Source organism: Euprymna scolopes, chromosome 5, assembly GCF_053919585.1.
Source record: "Euprymna scolopes isolate OS-2025 chromosome 5, ASM5391958v1, whole genome shotgun sequence".
In the NCBI taxonomy this organism is placed as follows: domain Eukaryota; kingdom Metazoa; phylum Mollusca; class Cephalopoda; order Sepiida; family Sepiolidae; genus Euprymna; species Euprymna scolopes.
Genome location: NC_136486.1, coordinates 22,727,551 through 22,744,583, shown reverse-complemented (window position 1 = coordinate 22,744,583; position 17,033 = coordinate 22,727,551). Strand labels below are relative to the sequence as shown.

General features: G+C 35.8%; 1 protein-coding gene across 1 annotated transcript in view; it reads left to right on the top strand.

The window, feature by feature from the left end:
• The window catches only part of LOC145276563 (uncharacterized), a 162,855-nt gene that overhangs the window by 137,960 nt on the left and 7,862 nt on the right, over positions 1 to 17,033 (top strand). Inside the window, exons 18-20 of the mRNA XM_080127758.1 lie at positions 9,925 to 10,108; positions 15,315 to 15,430; positions 15,676 to 15,769. Of these exons, the coding sequence (XP_079983884.1) occupies positions 9,925 to 10,108; positions 15,315 to 15,430; positions 15,676 to 15,769 (394 nt within the window). The remainder of the gene's footprint in view (positions 1 to 9,924; positions 10,109 to 15,314; positions 15,431 to 15,675; positions 15,770 to 17,033) is intronic.

Below are 17,033 nucleotides of genomic sequence, written 5' to 3'. Positions count from 1 at the left end.
ATCTCCATCTCTCTATATCACCCTCTCCATCTCTCTTTGAGCCCCTTTCTCTCTCTAACTCCCTCTATCTCTCTCCTTTCCTCTGTTTCATCCCTCTCTGTTTCTAACACTCCACCTCTCTCTCTGTTTATCTATCAATCCCTTTATCTCTCTATCTCCTTCTCTTTCTCTATTTTCCTCTCACTGTCTCTTTTCTATCTATATATCTTCGTCTCTATCTGTCCATCTCTAATCCCTCATCCTATTTTAGTCTCCAAAATTAATTACAGTGAATAAGGCATTGTCAAAACATGGATAAATCCTATTTTAGTCACCTAATTTACTGACTGTGAGAATAGAAGTTATTTGGAAATTACTGCTACCTTGAACAGCACCAGAAGTAACTGGTAAAACCTTTCTAATTAAATTGATTTTAGCAGCCATTTGGTAACAAAATGACATAGCCTTAGCCCTTGCTGCATGAGGAATACCTGCGACCTTGCTGCCAAGTAGAAGAATTATTTATTCTACTTTAAAACATTCAACTTTTCAAAAATCTCATCTTCGACATCTCCAAAACATCCAATATGGGGAAAAATATTGCAGAAATGCAAACTTATTGTTTAGGATGAATGCACAATGGTACGCAAAAAATCACTTGAGGCTCTTGGTCGATCCTTGCAAGATTTGCGTGGCAATGTCAGACCATTTGGGAATGCAGTAATATTGCTTGCAGGAGATTTCAGACAAATGTTACCTGTTATTCTTCAATCAACACCAGCAGATGAAATAAATGCTTGCCTCAAATACTCTACTTTTTTGTTCCATGTGAAGACATTAAACTTAACTCAAAATATGCATGTACAGTTGCAGACTGTTCGATCCGCACAAAAACTTTTGCATCACTTGTGGGAAATTGAGTACGAAAAAGTGCCAGCTGATCAGAGTTAAGGGCAAAATTCTTTGACTTTTAACTTCTGTAATTTCTGTAATTTTATTTCATCAAAAGAATAGTTAGTTTAAAAGGTTTTTGCAGATATTCAAAATATAAGAATTCCATTTGACTGAGTGAATGAGCTATTCTTGCAGGTCAATAAAAAGATGCCCATGAACTTAACGCTATAATTAAATGTAAAATTCCAAGTGAGGTAGTCAAATACAAATCCATCGACACTGTTGTGAAAGCAGATAAAGTGGTTAATTATCCAACAGTTATATTTGCCAGGGATGCCACCGCATGTATTGTAACTGAAATTTGGTGTACTAATTATCATGTTGTGAAATATAAACCAATCCAAGCTTTGCAATGGCACATAGCTTGCAGTAAAAAAAAAAATAACAAACAATATCATAGAAACAGCAATCTTAACAGGACCTTTCACAGATGAATATATCTTCATTCCATGCATTCCTATGATTCCACCGGCTACATCATTACACTTTAGCAAATTGCACTTTCCAATTTTATTGTCATTTGCAATAACCATCAACAAAGCACAGGGAACAATCTTTACAATTGTGGGCCTTACAGTTACACACTGACTGTTTTTTCACATGGACAATTTATGTTACATATTCAAGAGTCACCAAACCGGAAAATCTCTATATCAGCTAAGAAAATGGAACAACAAAAACTGTACCCATGCAAAATGGAAATTTAAACCTATAAGAAACATGCTTTTTCTCATTTTGGAACTTTTTCCATTGCGCCAATTTGAGCCACAGCAACGCGTGGCAGGGTACAGCTAGTATATATATATATATATATATATATATATATATATATATATATATATCTTGGAGGTTTTTTAACATTGGAAACTATATTAAAAATATAAAAACTGTATTTAAAAATTTTTTTAGCCCTTCGTTGGAAGGTTATTTTTCCAGTAAGTCATTTAATCTCCTGCAATCACTTTGTTTCCTCGTATTCACAATAATCTTAACTTTTAAAGGGTCATCAGTTGTTTACCATAAAACATTGTTTAAATGGAATTAATATATATATATATATATATATATATATATAGTCTTGGAAGTTTTAAAACCTTATTTAATTTTTATATATTTTATCATTCGTTAGAAAACTATTTAGTCAGTAAGTCATTTAATACCCTGCAATCAATGCATCAAATTACTCTCTCGAATTCACTATAGTACTAATATTAATTTAAGGATCATCAGTTGTTTATCATGAAACACTGTTTCAGGGATTTAAAAACAAAACAGTATATTAAATCATGGCTCCCCAGCAGTGTTGATCAAACACCACCTCCCTTAATCTCAAGAACAAAAAATGTTACAGATGTTAGATCTAGTTTCCTACTCTTAATTAATTTTGCTAGCCTATTCATGTTATAAAAATGTCTTCCTTACCTGTGAGATTTGTCTGTTTCCAAATTCAAAATGGATATATTTTTTAATTTACCAGTCTCGTATTTATAAGATTAGGATTAATCCATTTGACTACTTATCACCCCCTACTTTGATTAGTACTTTATATATTTACATTCTTATTTATTTTAAATTAAAAACATATAAAAGTTAAATATATATATATATATATATATATATATATATATATATATATATATATCTATATATATATATATATATAACTTTTGCGAAGATCTTATAAATAATCAGGCGTGTGCCACGAATTTCAGTGCTGACATGTTTACGATCTTGAGTAAGTTGTACTCGTTCTTTCATTTAAAATTTCTAGAGACTATTTTTTATTAAGTTTTTAAGTCTTTGAGACCTTCTCTTTACAAACAAAAAGAAAATCTTTTAGAAATTAATTTAGTCTCTATGTAATTTTCCACCCGTTCATTTTTCGTTCCCCGACCCGCCATATTCATGACTTTTTTTAAATAGAATTTTCCTCGATTTAGCTCTGTTGAGTGAGGAACGAAACCTGATTAGTAAACCTTTATTTTCACTTTTTTATTTTTTAAACCATTATGTTGATTGGTCTGTATTTAGCCATTATTTAATTCTGTACCCCCCGAAAATTTTCATATATATATATATATATATATATATATATATATATATATATATATATATATATATATATATACTAGCAAAAGTATCCGTCGTTGACTGGGTTCAAAAACAGCCTACAGAAAATGGATTCTGATTTATGAAAGTATGATAGGTTATGAAAAGGAAGGGTTGTAAAGAGATAGCTTCGAATTTGGGGATATCAAAACCAAAGCAAAATATGATGAAAGTAAAAATAAAATAGATAAACCCCACAATTTATTATACCATACCTGTTCACACTGAAGCACTTATCACAATATTCTGTGAATCTATATTAAAAAACCTTGTTAAACTTTGTGACATATTTCCATTCTATGGAGGTCAGGTGCGAACGAACCTCCCATAATTTTATTATATCATATTTCTTCAAGCAGAAACATAACTATCAAAGTATACTTACACAGATAGATATGAAAAGTTTTATGAAATTTTGTGCCTATTTCAATTGTATGGAGGTCAGGCGCGAACGCAGACCCCACAATTTTATTATACCATCCCTATTTAAGTTAAAACATACTTATCAAAGTATTCTTATGTACATCTGTATCAAAAACACTTGTAAACGTTCTTTTTTTAATTTTAATTTTTTTTTATTTTCATACTTTATGGACCAGGCGCGAACACAGATCCCACAATTTTAATGAATCATCATTATGCCAGATCAAACATACCCATTCCTGTGTCTCGATACATCTTCTATCATTATATGTAATCAGTTTTTTAAAATAGTCAACCATATAGGAGCCTATTCGGGATCAGACACACACTCACATACACACACATACATTCAGCTTATATATATATATATATATATTAATAAAGGAAATCCAAAATTATGTGTACTGTATAAAATTATATGTAATGTATAAAATTTATTATATACAAAAAGTGTGTGAATATATATATATATATATATATATATATATATATATATATATATATACAATAAATTTTATACATTACTAATATATCGGCAGCTCCTGTTACTCTCGCTTCTTCTTATTTGTCCCTCAGTCCTCATTTTTTTTAAATGAGTGATTTTTCGGACAAAGGGAGAAGAAAAAGCTGTTTTCTAGGTTGGCAGTATTTTTGCGAACAGTTGGCTGAGATGGCGGAAATTTTCTGTTTCTATGTCTATCCTTGTAGCCATGTCACTAGTAAGGGTGCTGGAGGTAAACGTTTTGTCTGGGCTGACGTTATCCGCCTGATAGTCAGGGACCCGAACCTTGGATTAACCACTAAGGAGGCTGTCCTATCAGCAGGTGCAAAGTACTGGGGCTGCTGTATTGCCATTTGGTGAATGGATTCTGGACCATGCAGTAGCTTCTGGTGGGGCCTCTCGATGCCATACTAGTGGGTAATTGTTACGGCTTTACCTTATCATTAACTACAAATAAAAAATAAAAAAAAATTCTTCGTTTCTTTTTCTCTCTTAATTTCCCCTCTCTGTCCTGCTCTAAGTAAATCTGTCGACCTAGTCCACAAATTCCAAAATTTCATCATGACAAGTTTCAAGAAAAAATACACGATTAAACCCGGTTCCCCAACTTCCAACGTAGACCCCTACTACCATGTCTCCTTCTCCAACATCAGGGGTCTTCGTTCTAACCTTCCAGAGGTTGAAACCCAATTACAGGAGACTAAACCAGACCTTTTATTTTTAAGTGAAACTGGCATTGGACAGGCTATTTCCCTAGATGAGTTTGCAATTTCAGGATACTCTAACTTAACTTCTAAATCTGACCCCCAAGATCGCCATGGGCATGGAATATGTGCCTATATTAAAGATAGCTTTCCATGTGGGAGGGACATCTCCAGGGAAGATCCTAACTTACCCTATATGTGCTTCCGGGTTGCTTTAGCTCACACTACTGCATTTATATTTACTCTCTATCGCCCCCACAACAGTGGAGTTACTATCTTTCAAAGCATATCTGAGAAAATTGACCAAGTCCTTTCTACTTATCCTTCAGCTAACATTCACGTATGTGGAGACTTCAATGTTCACAACGTTGAATGGTTGACCCACTCAAACAAGACCGATGATGAGGGGAGGTTCTGTCATGATTTCTCCATTGCCTATGACCTCACTCAGATTGTTCAGGAACCTACCCGTGTGCCCGATAATGATGGCCAGTATGCGAGCCTACTAGACCTTTTTCTCACAACTTGCCCTGAACTATGTTCAGTTTCTGTTCTGTCGCCTCTTGGATCTTCCGACCACTCTGTTGTATCAATTAAGATAAAAATGAAATGTAATAAGTCCCCAGATGTACCTCTTCATCGTACAGTATATCGATACACTAAGGCTGACTGGGATAGCTTCCGTACATTTATATCTGATCTACCTCTGCATTCCATGTTTAAAAAGGATGTGTCCTCTATAGTATTAGACCTAACTGAATGGTTAATTGTAGGTATTGACCATTTCATACCCTCTAAAAAGTTTCAGAAAAAACCTAACAGCCAGCCATGGTTCTCTCCAGAATGTGCTGCTGCCATTGCGCACAGAAATCACTTTTTCCACTGCTTCAAACGTAATAGATGTATGGAAACTAAAGCCGTTTTCAGGACTGCCAGCAACCATTGTAAGAAAGTAATAAGGAACGCAAGAGAGTTGTATGCTCAATCTGTTAAGTCCAAAGTAGCTGAGCAGCGGCTTGGTTCCCACCAGTTTTGGCAAATAGCAAACAGAATCCTGAACAGAAGCGTGTGCTCCATCCCAACTATTATCAATGGACCTGAGGTAATCTCGTCAGCATCAGACAAAGCCAAACTCTTTGTCAAGAACTTTGCAGCAAATTCTACCCTTTGCGACCAAGACCGCCAACCCCCAATATTTCCTCCTGTATCAGAAAACACGCTATGTGATATACGTATATCTGTACGTGATGTTGCGAAGCTAATCAAAAACCTTGATTCGAGTAAAGCAACTGGCCCTGATGGTATTCCAATTATAGTACTCAAAAAACTTCAACCTGAATTAGCGCCCATACTTACAAAACTGTTTAAACGTTGTCTTAAGGAGAATAGTTTCCCATCTCCCTGGAAAACCTCATCAGTATGCCCTGTATTTAAGAATTCAGGTGATCGCTCATCCCCCTCTCAGTACAGGCCAATAAGTCTCCTGTGCGTCATGAGTAAGTTGCTAGAATCTGTGTTAAATACAGAAGTAATCAAACATCTCAACAAAAATAACCTTCTTAGTGACACTCAATATGGTTTCCGTTCTGCTAGATCTACAGCAGATGTCATTACAGTTATATCGCATAGGATTAGCAAATCTCTCGACGGTGGCAATCTTTCTAGAGCAATTGCTCTTGACATATCTAAAGCCTTTGATAGGGTATGGCATAAAGGTTTACTTCATAAGATCGCTAGCTATGGTATAGCTGGAAAAGTCTTCTCAATTATTAAATCATTTCTTTCTGATAGGTTCATAAGAGTAGTAGTTGAGGGGCAAAAATCAGAAGCTCACAGTATTAATGCCGGTGTCCCTCAGGGATCCATCCTGGGCCCAACTCTTTTCCTGATCTACATTAATGATCTTCCAAATCATATCCTTACATCATTTGTAGACATTTATGCTGACGACACTACCATTTATGGTACCACATCTAAGACAGTAAACGAGCAAGTTCTCTCCAATTCTCTCTCCTCTGATCTTGATCACGTAGTACAATGGGGAAAGGAGTGGCTGGTTACTTTTAATGCATCTAAAACCAAGCTTCTCTCTTTACATCATCAACATTCTAATCCACATTTGTCATCAATTGAAATGAATGGCTCTCGTCTTCAGGAGGCCTCAAGTTTTGACAAGCTTCTGGGCTTGACCATTACTCCTGATCTTAAATGGAACACGTATATCAAATCTGTTGCCAAGGCCGCTGGAAAAATGGTGGGATCTTTCTATCGATCCAGTAGATATCTCACTGCTGATGCTATTCTCTACCTATATAAGAGCCAGGTACGTCCAAGGATGGAATACTGTTGCCACATCTGGGCAGGAGCTGCTAGAAAGGACTTGTCCTGCCTTGATAGAGTTCAAAATAGACTTCGTAGCCTCGTAGGAGATGTCCTTTTCTCCTCCTTGCAACCTCTATCTCACAGAAGAGATGTTGCGAGTTTGTCTCTGATGTATCGTTATTTTCATGGAAAGTGTTCAACTGAGCTTCAATCTTTGGTCCCCCCTCGCCAAACTTTCACAAGAAACACTCGTCTAGCTGTAAACACTATCAATAATTTCCCCCACTCTTTATCTGTGGCTAAACCTAAACGTAGATTCCATGAACAAAGCTTCTTTCTTAGAACTGCACGCCTGTGGAATTGTCTTCCGTTTTCCTGCTTTCCGGCTGACTACAATATGGTTGTGTTCAAGTCTAAAGTAAATAAGTTCTTGATGAGCCGTTCCATATAAGTTATTAAATTTACCAAATTTTCATTACTAATGATTACTATATTGACCAATTTCTACTGTACACTCTTTAACCCTTATCCTTGAGTGGCCTCTGGGCCTTGATAATGTGGTGATGCCTTTGTAAAAAAAAAAAAAAAAAAAAAAAAAAAATCCAAAACTATATTAGTAATGCATAAAATTTATTATATATATATATATATATATATATATATATATATATATATATATATATATATATATATATATTCACACACTTTTTGTATATAATACATTTTATACATTACTAATATAGTTTTGGATTTCCTTTATTAATAAATTCTGGTTAATTTTATACAATTGAAAAGCATCAGGATAACGAACAAATGCTTTATTTAACTGTTTAAATTAGTTATACAAAATGAAATGATAATATTATCGTCATAGAAAAGACAACATTTTTCCATTTCCGTTTGATGAAAAAAGTTTTATATTTTTAATGGAGATCATCTCCTAGTTGGCCAGTTGTGTACAAATCTCAAGAGCGATGGGAATCTTCTATCATGTATTAAAGTGACACAATGTTCACTGAGCGAGATCAGAAATACACCGCTGTACAACTCATGCTCTCTACCGATCCAAGTTATGACAACAGGACCATTGCCAGCACACTTAAAATGCATCGCTGGATTACCACGAATAACAAGGACGTGCCTAGGATGATGAAAACAAAATTTCCGGCCACAGTTACAGTCTTTGGTGTGGGTTCAATGAGGGCCACACCATGCCACCTCACATCTTAGAAAAAGGCTTGAAAGTCAACACTAAAGTGTATCTGGATATGCTGAAGAGTGTGGTGATCCTTTGGTGTAATTAAATGGCTGCTGGCAGACTCTGGGCGTAGTAACAGGACTCAGCGTCGGCCCATAAGTCCAAAGATATCCAAACTACAGGAGTGCTACGATTTTACACCTTTCCCACAATGCTCCTCCTCCCCCTGTTCTGAACCCGTTAGACTACTTCGTTGATTATACGTCGAGAACCGCACGAACATGGCCTCCCACAACACCAAAACAAGAATGATCAACACCATCCGCCGAGTATTCGCCAAGCTCCCGCCGGCGCTTGTGAAAAAGGCGTGCTCCCAGTTCCAGTGCCGATATTTTATCGAGGCGATTATTGAGGCTGAAATTATATAGATGTTAGCTCTACCACATAATCAATTTACCTGAATTGATTTTTTGCAATAAAAGTGTTAAAATAAAGATGTAATGTTGTTTTTTAGGGCGACAACTTTATCATTTCAACCGTAATAAGAGAACATATGAAACTGGAAAAGTACCGGTAAAAATGTCGGGACATTTGTTTTGACTTTTCTTTTTACATACTGTATCAAAAGTCTTTGTCTAACGCAAAGAAACAAAACTTTTTGATTATAACGTCAAGCAGAGGTTCGCTAGTCACACGTTGAGTCGAGTAAAGTTCGTTGTTCACAACACGAGATACACGTCGACATTCTCTATTCGCATGTCTTAAACGCTTTTCCCACTCCTCCCAGCGACTCGCCTTTTATAATGTTTCGGCCACACCCAATTTGCATATACCACACGCATTTTTAAAGCCTCCGGTCACACGTAGATCTCGAGCAGTCACTCGAGATCTACGCGTAACCGGAGGCTTTAAAGGCAACAGCCGCCGTCTCGGGCCTCTTTTTCTTCTTTTTCTGTCTTTCAGCCTGCTGCCGAGACAGATTCTCGCCCGTTTCTGAGGTACGTCCTCTCTATGTCTATCACACATACATTAAATTTTCAGTAACTACAGACAAAGCCTCGCATAGAGATATGTGGACGCACCTAAAAAGTTCATATTTTGAATGCTGTTTTTCAAGGTCACCAAACCCTCACAGCAGTAAACAAGAAAGATTGCTTGCAGTAAAACTTTCTTCCCTTTACTACCTCTTAAGCTGACCTTCACTGAAAAAACATATTTTTGCGCTCCTACACTATTGGGACGAAATTTCGGAAATCGTAAAACAGAATTTCATATGAAAACAATCGTATCTTCGTATTCCTCGTATTTTTAAGATGATTATATCCAAAAATTACGAAAATCGATAAGGTAGAAAATTATTTATTAAAGGAAATAGAAAATAGAAGTTGAGGAAGAAGATCGTATTTGCTCATGTAAGACACAGGAGAGTTAAATAAAGGAGGTAATTTTCCGTATCGATTTAAACAAGATGGCCGCAATTTTTCACCTGCTAATACGATTAAGTTTTTTGTTAATATTTCAGTATTTTTCAGATAATTTCGACTGCATAATTTGGAAGCTAATATTGTAATTTATTACAACTGAAATAAAAATCAGTAGAAACCATTTTTTTTCTTCTTAAAACTCCATTTATCGACTACAAAATTTAATTTCTGATAGTGTAGAAGCGCCAACATTTTTGTAAATAGTTTGTCACGCTGAAGTTTGAAATTGAATTTTCTTTTTATTTTCAGAAATGAAATTGGTTACGCAACGAGTGAAAGTTTAGCCTTCATACGCACGTTTTCTCTTAATGGTTCCGAAATGACTTTGAAGAATACGTTGTCTGGTCACCATGGCGACGTTGTTGCTATTCGATGGAATCCAAAAATAGATAAATGGGTGACAGGTGGCGAAGATGGAACAATTAGGATTTGGGTACGTTTTAAAAATTCAATTGTAGTCTACAGGGAAATATTTCAAATAATTAGATTAGATAAATAATTGTTCTGAATTTCAATAAAAATATTTCGAACTAAAATTTAATGGAAATTTTTCAAATAGGATTTTAATGGGATAATTTTAAACAAAATTTTAATAAGAATATTTCAACCCAATTCTAATGAGCATATTTCAAATAAGATTTTTAATGGGAATTTTGCAAACAGAATTTTAATAAGAATATTTCAATCCAATTTTAACTGAGGATATTTCAAATAAGATTTTTAATGGTAATTTTGCAAACAAAATTTTAATAAGAATATTTCAACACAATTTTAATGCACATATTTCAAATAAGATTTTTAATGGTAATTTTGCAAACAAAATTTTAATAAGAATATTTCAACACAATTTTAATGCACATATTTCAAATAAGATTTTAATGGGGATATTGCAAACAAAATTTTAATAAGAATATTTCACTCCAAATTTTAATGATGATATTTTAAATTAGATTTTAATGGGAACATTTCAACTAATATTTTGATGGCAATATTTCAATCGATATATTAATGGGAATATTTGAAACAAAATTTAAATGAGAATATTTCAAATAAGATTTTAATAAGAATATTTCAAATAAGATTTTAATGAGAATATTTCAAATAAAATTTTAATGAGAATATTTGAAACAAAATTTTAATGAGAATATTTCAAATAAGATTTTAATGAGAATATTTCAAATAAAATTTTAATGAGAATATTTGAAACAAAATTTTAATGAGAATATTTCAAATAAGATTTTAATGAGAATATTTTAAATAAAATGCCTTAGTAGAAGTTTTAAGTATCAGGCTGACAAGAAAGTTCTTGCAGTTTTTAACTTTTAAATTCAGATGAACATATCTCGGCTCAAACAAAAATTTATTCATCGACATAAACACCATCAGAATAAACAAACTTTTACCAACGCAAAACAAGTGCATTCATGCCAATAACGTAAAAATCTTGCGTTCTGGTGGCGATGAAGTTGCTGAAGGCAATTTTGATATCGATTGGGGTTTTGAAGTATTTTTCATGCATAAAGTTGTTGAGATGCTTGGAATAGTGGTAAAACGTAGGTGAGAAGTCTAGAGAGTAGGGCGGATGAGGCAGAGTTTCGTTCAACTTCTGCAGGGTCGTTTTAACATTGTCGTGGAGGAGAATTTGACCTTTTCTGTTGACTAATGTTGGGTGTTGTCGAAGTTTTTGATGCATTTCATCCATTTGTTGACATTACTTTTCGCGATGATGGTTTCGCCTGCATACAAAAAAAAAACAAAAACAAAAACAAAAAAAACCAAAAAAAAAACCAAAAAAAAACCAAAAAACAAAAATAAAAACAAAAAAACAAAAAAACAAAAACAAAAACAAATACAAAAAAAAACAAAAAAAAAACAAAAAAAAAAAACAAAAAAAAACAAACAAAAAAACAACAAAAAAAAGCAAAAAACAAAAACAAAAACAAATACAAAACAAAAAAACAAAACAAATAAAAACAAATAAAAAAAAAAAAACACACACACACAAAAACTGTAATGGATGGAACCAGTCGCAGACATAAACAGTCAGCATGACCTATTTTTGGTGCAACTCTGGTTTCGGAATGTGTCAGGGGGCTTCGTCGGAGTCTAATCACTGAGCTGAGCGTCACTGGTTGTCGTAACGGACCCACTTTCATCGCAAGTCACAACCCGGTCGAGGAGCGGGCCGTTCTTGTTGCGTAAAAGAAAGTAAAGATGATACTTCATAACGGCGTTTCTTTTGGTTGTCGTTAAATTCGTGAGGCAACCATTTATCAATTTTTTTGTCTTTCCAATCTCTCTAAAGTAGTTGGAAATTGTCGCATACGTTACGTCTAATTCAGAAGCAAATTCTTAAACAGTTGTGCGTAAATTGGCTTTGACCAAAGCTCTTAATTGATCGTTGTCAACATCCGATGACCGACCACTACGCTCATCATCTTCAAGACTCTCGTCGCCGCCGCGAAATTTCTTAAACCACCATTGTACTGTGCGTTCAGTAAAGGCCTTGTTGATATCGCAAGTTGTTTCAGCAGCTTTCCGCCTAACTTGAATTGAAATAAGGAAATCGTGAAAATTTGCTTTTTTCATCTTTGTATTCAACGTTCTAAAAATGTGACACTTACGTCACCCGCGCGTCGTCCAGTGGTGGAATGACCCCGGTTGTCGGTTTTGATGTTTCCTCAGCGATGATGTCACGGCCGGTTTCCTAAAACAGACTTGTCATGCAAAAGCAATGGAAGAGACCAAGTCAATAAGCGTTTCTTTTTGTTTAAACTTCTTTGTATTCAATCAGGGTACAATCGCAGTTAGCTGTTTAGTTAGGGACTGGCCACTTGTTAACTGCGAGGTTTTCTCTTCTCTCTCTCCGACAGACAACTCAATTATCTACTTGACAGGGACAGTCGATGGGGGAATCCACGTTCGTCGGACCCAAGGAAGCAAGGCTCTCACTCTTACTCTCTCAAGGCTCGCTGCTTATATTGTGGGGGCGTGGACTGGGTCTCTTCCCGTTTCAGGTCGTTGGCCAATCAGAATTAAGGGATCACTGTCCGTCAAATCTTCGCCAGGCGGCCCATACCCAAAAAAGGAGCTGTCTTTCTTTCTCTGTTGGCATTCGGTTGTTCCCTAATGGAATTTGACAGGACATAAAAACAGAAATGCCTAACTTAATTATTTTTGAGAGGACATAAAAACCGCTGAATCCGATTCCACAAAGGCCACGCGCCTTTTCAATAGGGTCACGTGTCGCCCCGCTGTTGACTGTTTGCTTTTGTAGATCGGAATTTCATTGGTATCCTCGCCACCCACGGGCTGTCATGGCCAATTTAACGTCATCACGTTCTTCCACCATAAGCTACGATCTTATCTTTCTTTTTTTTCTCTTCCTTTCGTCGTTTACAGCTGCCTGCTTTCCCTTTCTTTTTCCACGGGTTCACCGCTACTCTTGGCCTTTTGGTCAGGATCAAAGTGCAGCATCTGTTCTTCGGATGCCGCACTTCCATTTCTTGTTCTCTTTCGGTGGAGGAGAAATCCTTCACGACTGGGACAATTCTTATTTTTGTACCCTTGAGCGTCTCTCAAAAAGAAGGCATCATTATTTTAAAACGACTGTAATTTAAACAATTGAATAGAGCGAAAAACACTCTTTAAAATGATAACTAAAGTAAAGGTATCATAACGAATACTTATTTGAAAATACATGATTTGAATTTAAAATGTAAAATTCCGCAAGAACTTTCTTGGTTACTTTTAATGCATCTAAAACCAAGCTTCTATCTTTACATCATCAACGTTCTGATCCCCATCTGGCATCAATTGAAATGAATGGCTCTCGTCTTCAGGAGGCCTCAAGTTTTGACAAGCTTCTGGGCTTGACCTTTACTCCTGATCTTAAATGGAACACGTACATCAAATCTGTTGCCAAGGTCGCTGGAAAAATGGTCGGATCCTTCTATTGATCCAGTAGATATCTCACTGCTGATGCTATTCTCTATCTATATAAGAGCCATGTACGTCCAAGGATGGAATACTGTTGCCACATCTGGGCAGGAACTGCTAGAAAGGACTTGTCCTGCCTTGATAGAGTTCAAAATAGACTTTGTAGTCTCGTAGGAGATGTCCTTTTCTCCTCTCTGCAACCTCTATCTCACAGAAGAGATGTTGCAAGTTTGTCTCTGCTTTATCGTTATTTTCATGGAAAGTGTTCGATTGAGCTTCAATCTATGGTGCCCCTCGCCAAACTTTCACAAGAAACACTCGTCTAGCTGAAAACCCTATCAATAATTCCCCCCACTCTGTATCTGTGCCTAAACCTAAACGTAGATTCCATGAACAAAGCTTATTTCTTAGAATTGCACGCCTGCGGAATTGTCTTCCGTTTTTCTGCTTTCGAGCTGACTACAATATGGTTGTTTTCAAGTCCAATGTAAACAAGTTTTTGATGAGCCTTTCCACTTGTTAACAAATTTACTGAATTTCCATTACTAACGATTACTATATTGTCCAATTGACTACTGTACACTCTTAACTCTTATCCTCGAGTGATCTCTGGGCCTTGATAAGTGGTTATGCCTATGTAAAAAAATGTATTCTTAGTACATCTCGCACTGAGGATCTAAACCTTTAATCTAGAATAGTGTCGATTAGAAATTAATTTAACTAGGTACTTTATCCGTTACGCCATAGTTACTTGTGTTTTATTAACTTCTGATCATTCAGAAATTATTCTAATCAAACTATTTTACTTGTATTCATTTTTGCTGGTTAAAATTGTTTAGTAATTGTAGCAATTAGACTTATCCCTTTCACGCCCTCTCCTTCTTTTGGCGTCACTTGCTTAAACTATCGTTGCACCCAAAGATAAGCCACCTAACACAATAGTCTGCTTACATGATAACATATACCTGCCAACATCATTCCCTAATCATTATTAATAAACGAACACACCATTGTCCATCAGAACAAACTACGCAGTAGCAGAATTTTTTTATTTTGCAGAGAGGGAGGCTCATTACTTATCAAGGCTTAAAGAGCCCTTAAGGATAAGGCTAAAAGAGTGCCGGGTAGACAGTGAAACAACACCGTGATGATCGGTAATTGTTAGAACTTGGGTAGGTTTAATTATTTAAGAGGACGGCTCAAAAATAACTTGTTTACATTAGACTTGAAAACAACTATGTTATAGTTAGCTTAGCAGCATCTTCATTATATTGTTCTGCATAGACGGACAGTCCTAGGAAAGAAACTCTGCTCATGGAATTTCCGTTTAGTTTCAGGCAAAGATAGAACGTAAAGGAGACTATTGACAGTTGTTTTAGCTAGATGGGGATTTGTTGGGAATGTTTCGCAGGGAGACTATAGATTGATAAAAGACATATACACTAAATCAGGGACGTGCATAGGTGGGTGCTAGGTGTGTCAAAGCACCTGTCCTGTTACTTCTGTTTTAAAAGTTCCCTTTTCAGAGGAATGTATTATAGGCCTGTGCTCCATTGTTACTGTATTTTTACCGCTTTTTTTAACATGAGCAAGTTCTTGTTACGTCACTGCACTAAATGTTATTACGAAAATACGATTAGATTCGATTAAATCCAATTTATTCTGCCATTTTCCTTTTTTGTCCTTTGTCCTCTTTTCAGTCATCAACTGGATTGAATGAATGCGAACAGGTTTTGTCAGCCCACGGAGTCATCTACTGTATGACAATTGATGAGATAAATGGCAGCATTGTGGCCGGAGTTCAGAATACCATCAAGTAAGTTACTTGGTAGATTTGCATATTGTGGACTGACCACTCCATTAGTCATTGGTCTCTGCTGTTCAAACCGCTATCAGTTGATCAGCGGTCAAAATTACAATCAATTTTGAAATAATTTAAAAGTGTAAATATTTTATTTAAACATAATTCAATTTTTCTTTTTTCTTTTCAATATTTATTTGTTCTCTGATAAACAAAACCATACAACTTTATTCTTAAGTTGATTTATTTTTTGATTTCAGGGTGTTTGATATCAAAACCTACTGCACTGTTCAAATTAATGTTGGTCATTCTGATGTGGTCAAAGGAGTCATCCATATACCGCAAAGGAACCAGGTAAGAGAAACTAAAATACTATAGGGTGGAACGATAAAGTTGTGGCTCTAAAAAATAAAAAAATAAAAAAACCATTACAGCTTTATTTTCAAACTTTTATTGAAAAAATCAATTCCGGTAACTTTTTTATGTAGTAGAGTTGACATCTATTCAAAGTAGCCGCTTTCAGCCTCAATCACCGCTTCGATAAGGATCCGGAACTGGGAGCATGCCTTTTCAACAATTGTCGGCGCGAGATTGGCGAATGTTGGCGATCAGACTGGCTTTCATGTTATGGGAGATCATCTTGATGATGTCCTCTCGACGTATGACCAAACGAAGTAGTCCAGCGGGTTCAGTTTGGGGAAGGAGGGGGGCAGCGAGAGAAAGATACAAAGTCGTAGCACCCCTTTTGAAGCCAAGTCTGCGTTTCTTTGAATTTGTGGGTCGAGGCCGAGTCCTGCTGCCACATTCAGGGTCTGTTAGTGTCAGGGAATCACCACACTCTTCAGCACATCCAGGTACTTTTTGGTGTTGACTTTCAAACCGACTTCAAAGATGTGAAGTGGCATGATGTGGCTATCAGTTGAAACCTGGCCGGAGACCATAACCGTAGTAGGAAACTTTGTTTTCATCACCCTATGTACGCCCCTGTTATTCGAGATAAACAAAATAATCCTAACAATAACCTTAACCACAAGCTTAATTATTAAAATCATCGAAAATTATTAACGTTTGTTTCATTACATTTTTCTTTTAAAAATATATATTTTGTTATTAAAATTAGAATGCAGTAACTGTTTTTTTTTCTTGATTAAAATGTTGCTCCTGTGTTTATATATAAACAGTTGTTTCACGATTATATAAAGTTTGCGACATATAACACATACACACATTAGCTACTTTTATTTTCTCTACCGCTCTCCCTCGACTCAGGACTGTACCCTAATAAACAAATTCTCTGACAGCATAGATACAGCACTTTCCCTCAACACTAGCGCACAAGACCCTGTATTTGGTGATTTCAATGTCCACCACAGCAACTGGTTTGGATTTTGTACTTACACAGACGCAGCTGGCACCACAACACATAACTTCTCTATATCTCATTCCCTATCATAGATGGTTACGTTTCCAACCCGTTTCCTAGACCAGCAAGAACAACACGCATCACTTCTAGATCTGTTTCTAACCACAGTTCCCAATGACTGTGTAACGAATACCCACAGCTCTCTAGGGAACGCCAATCATGCAGCGGTAATGGTTGAAATCGCCCTAAACTCTA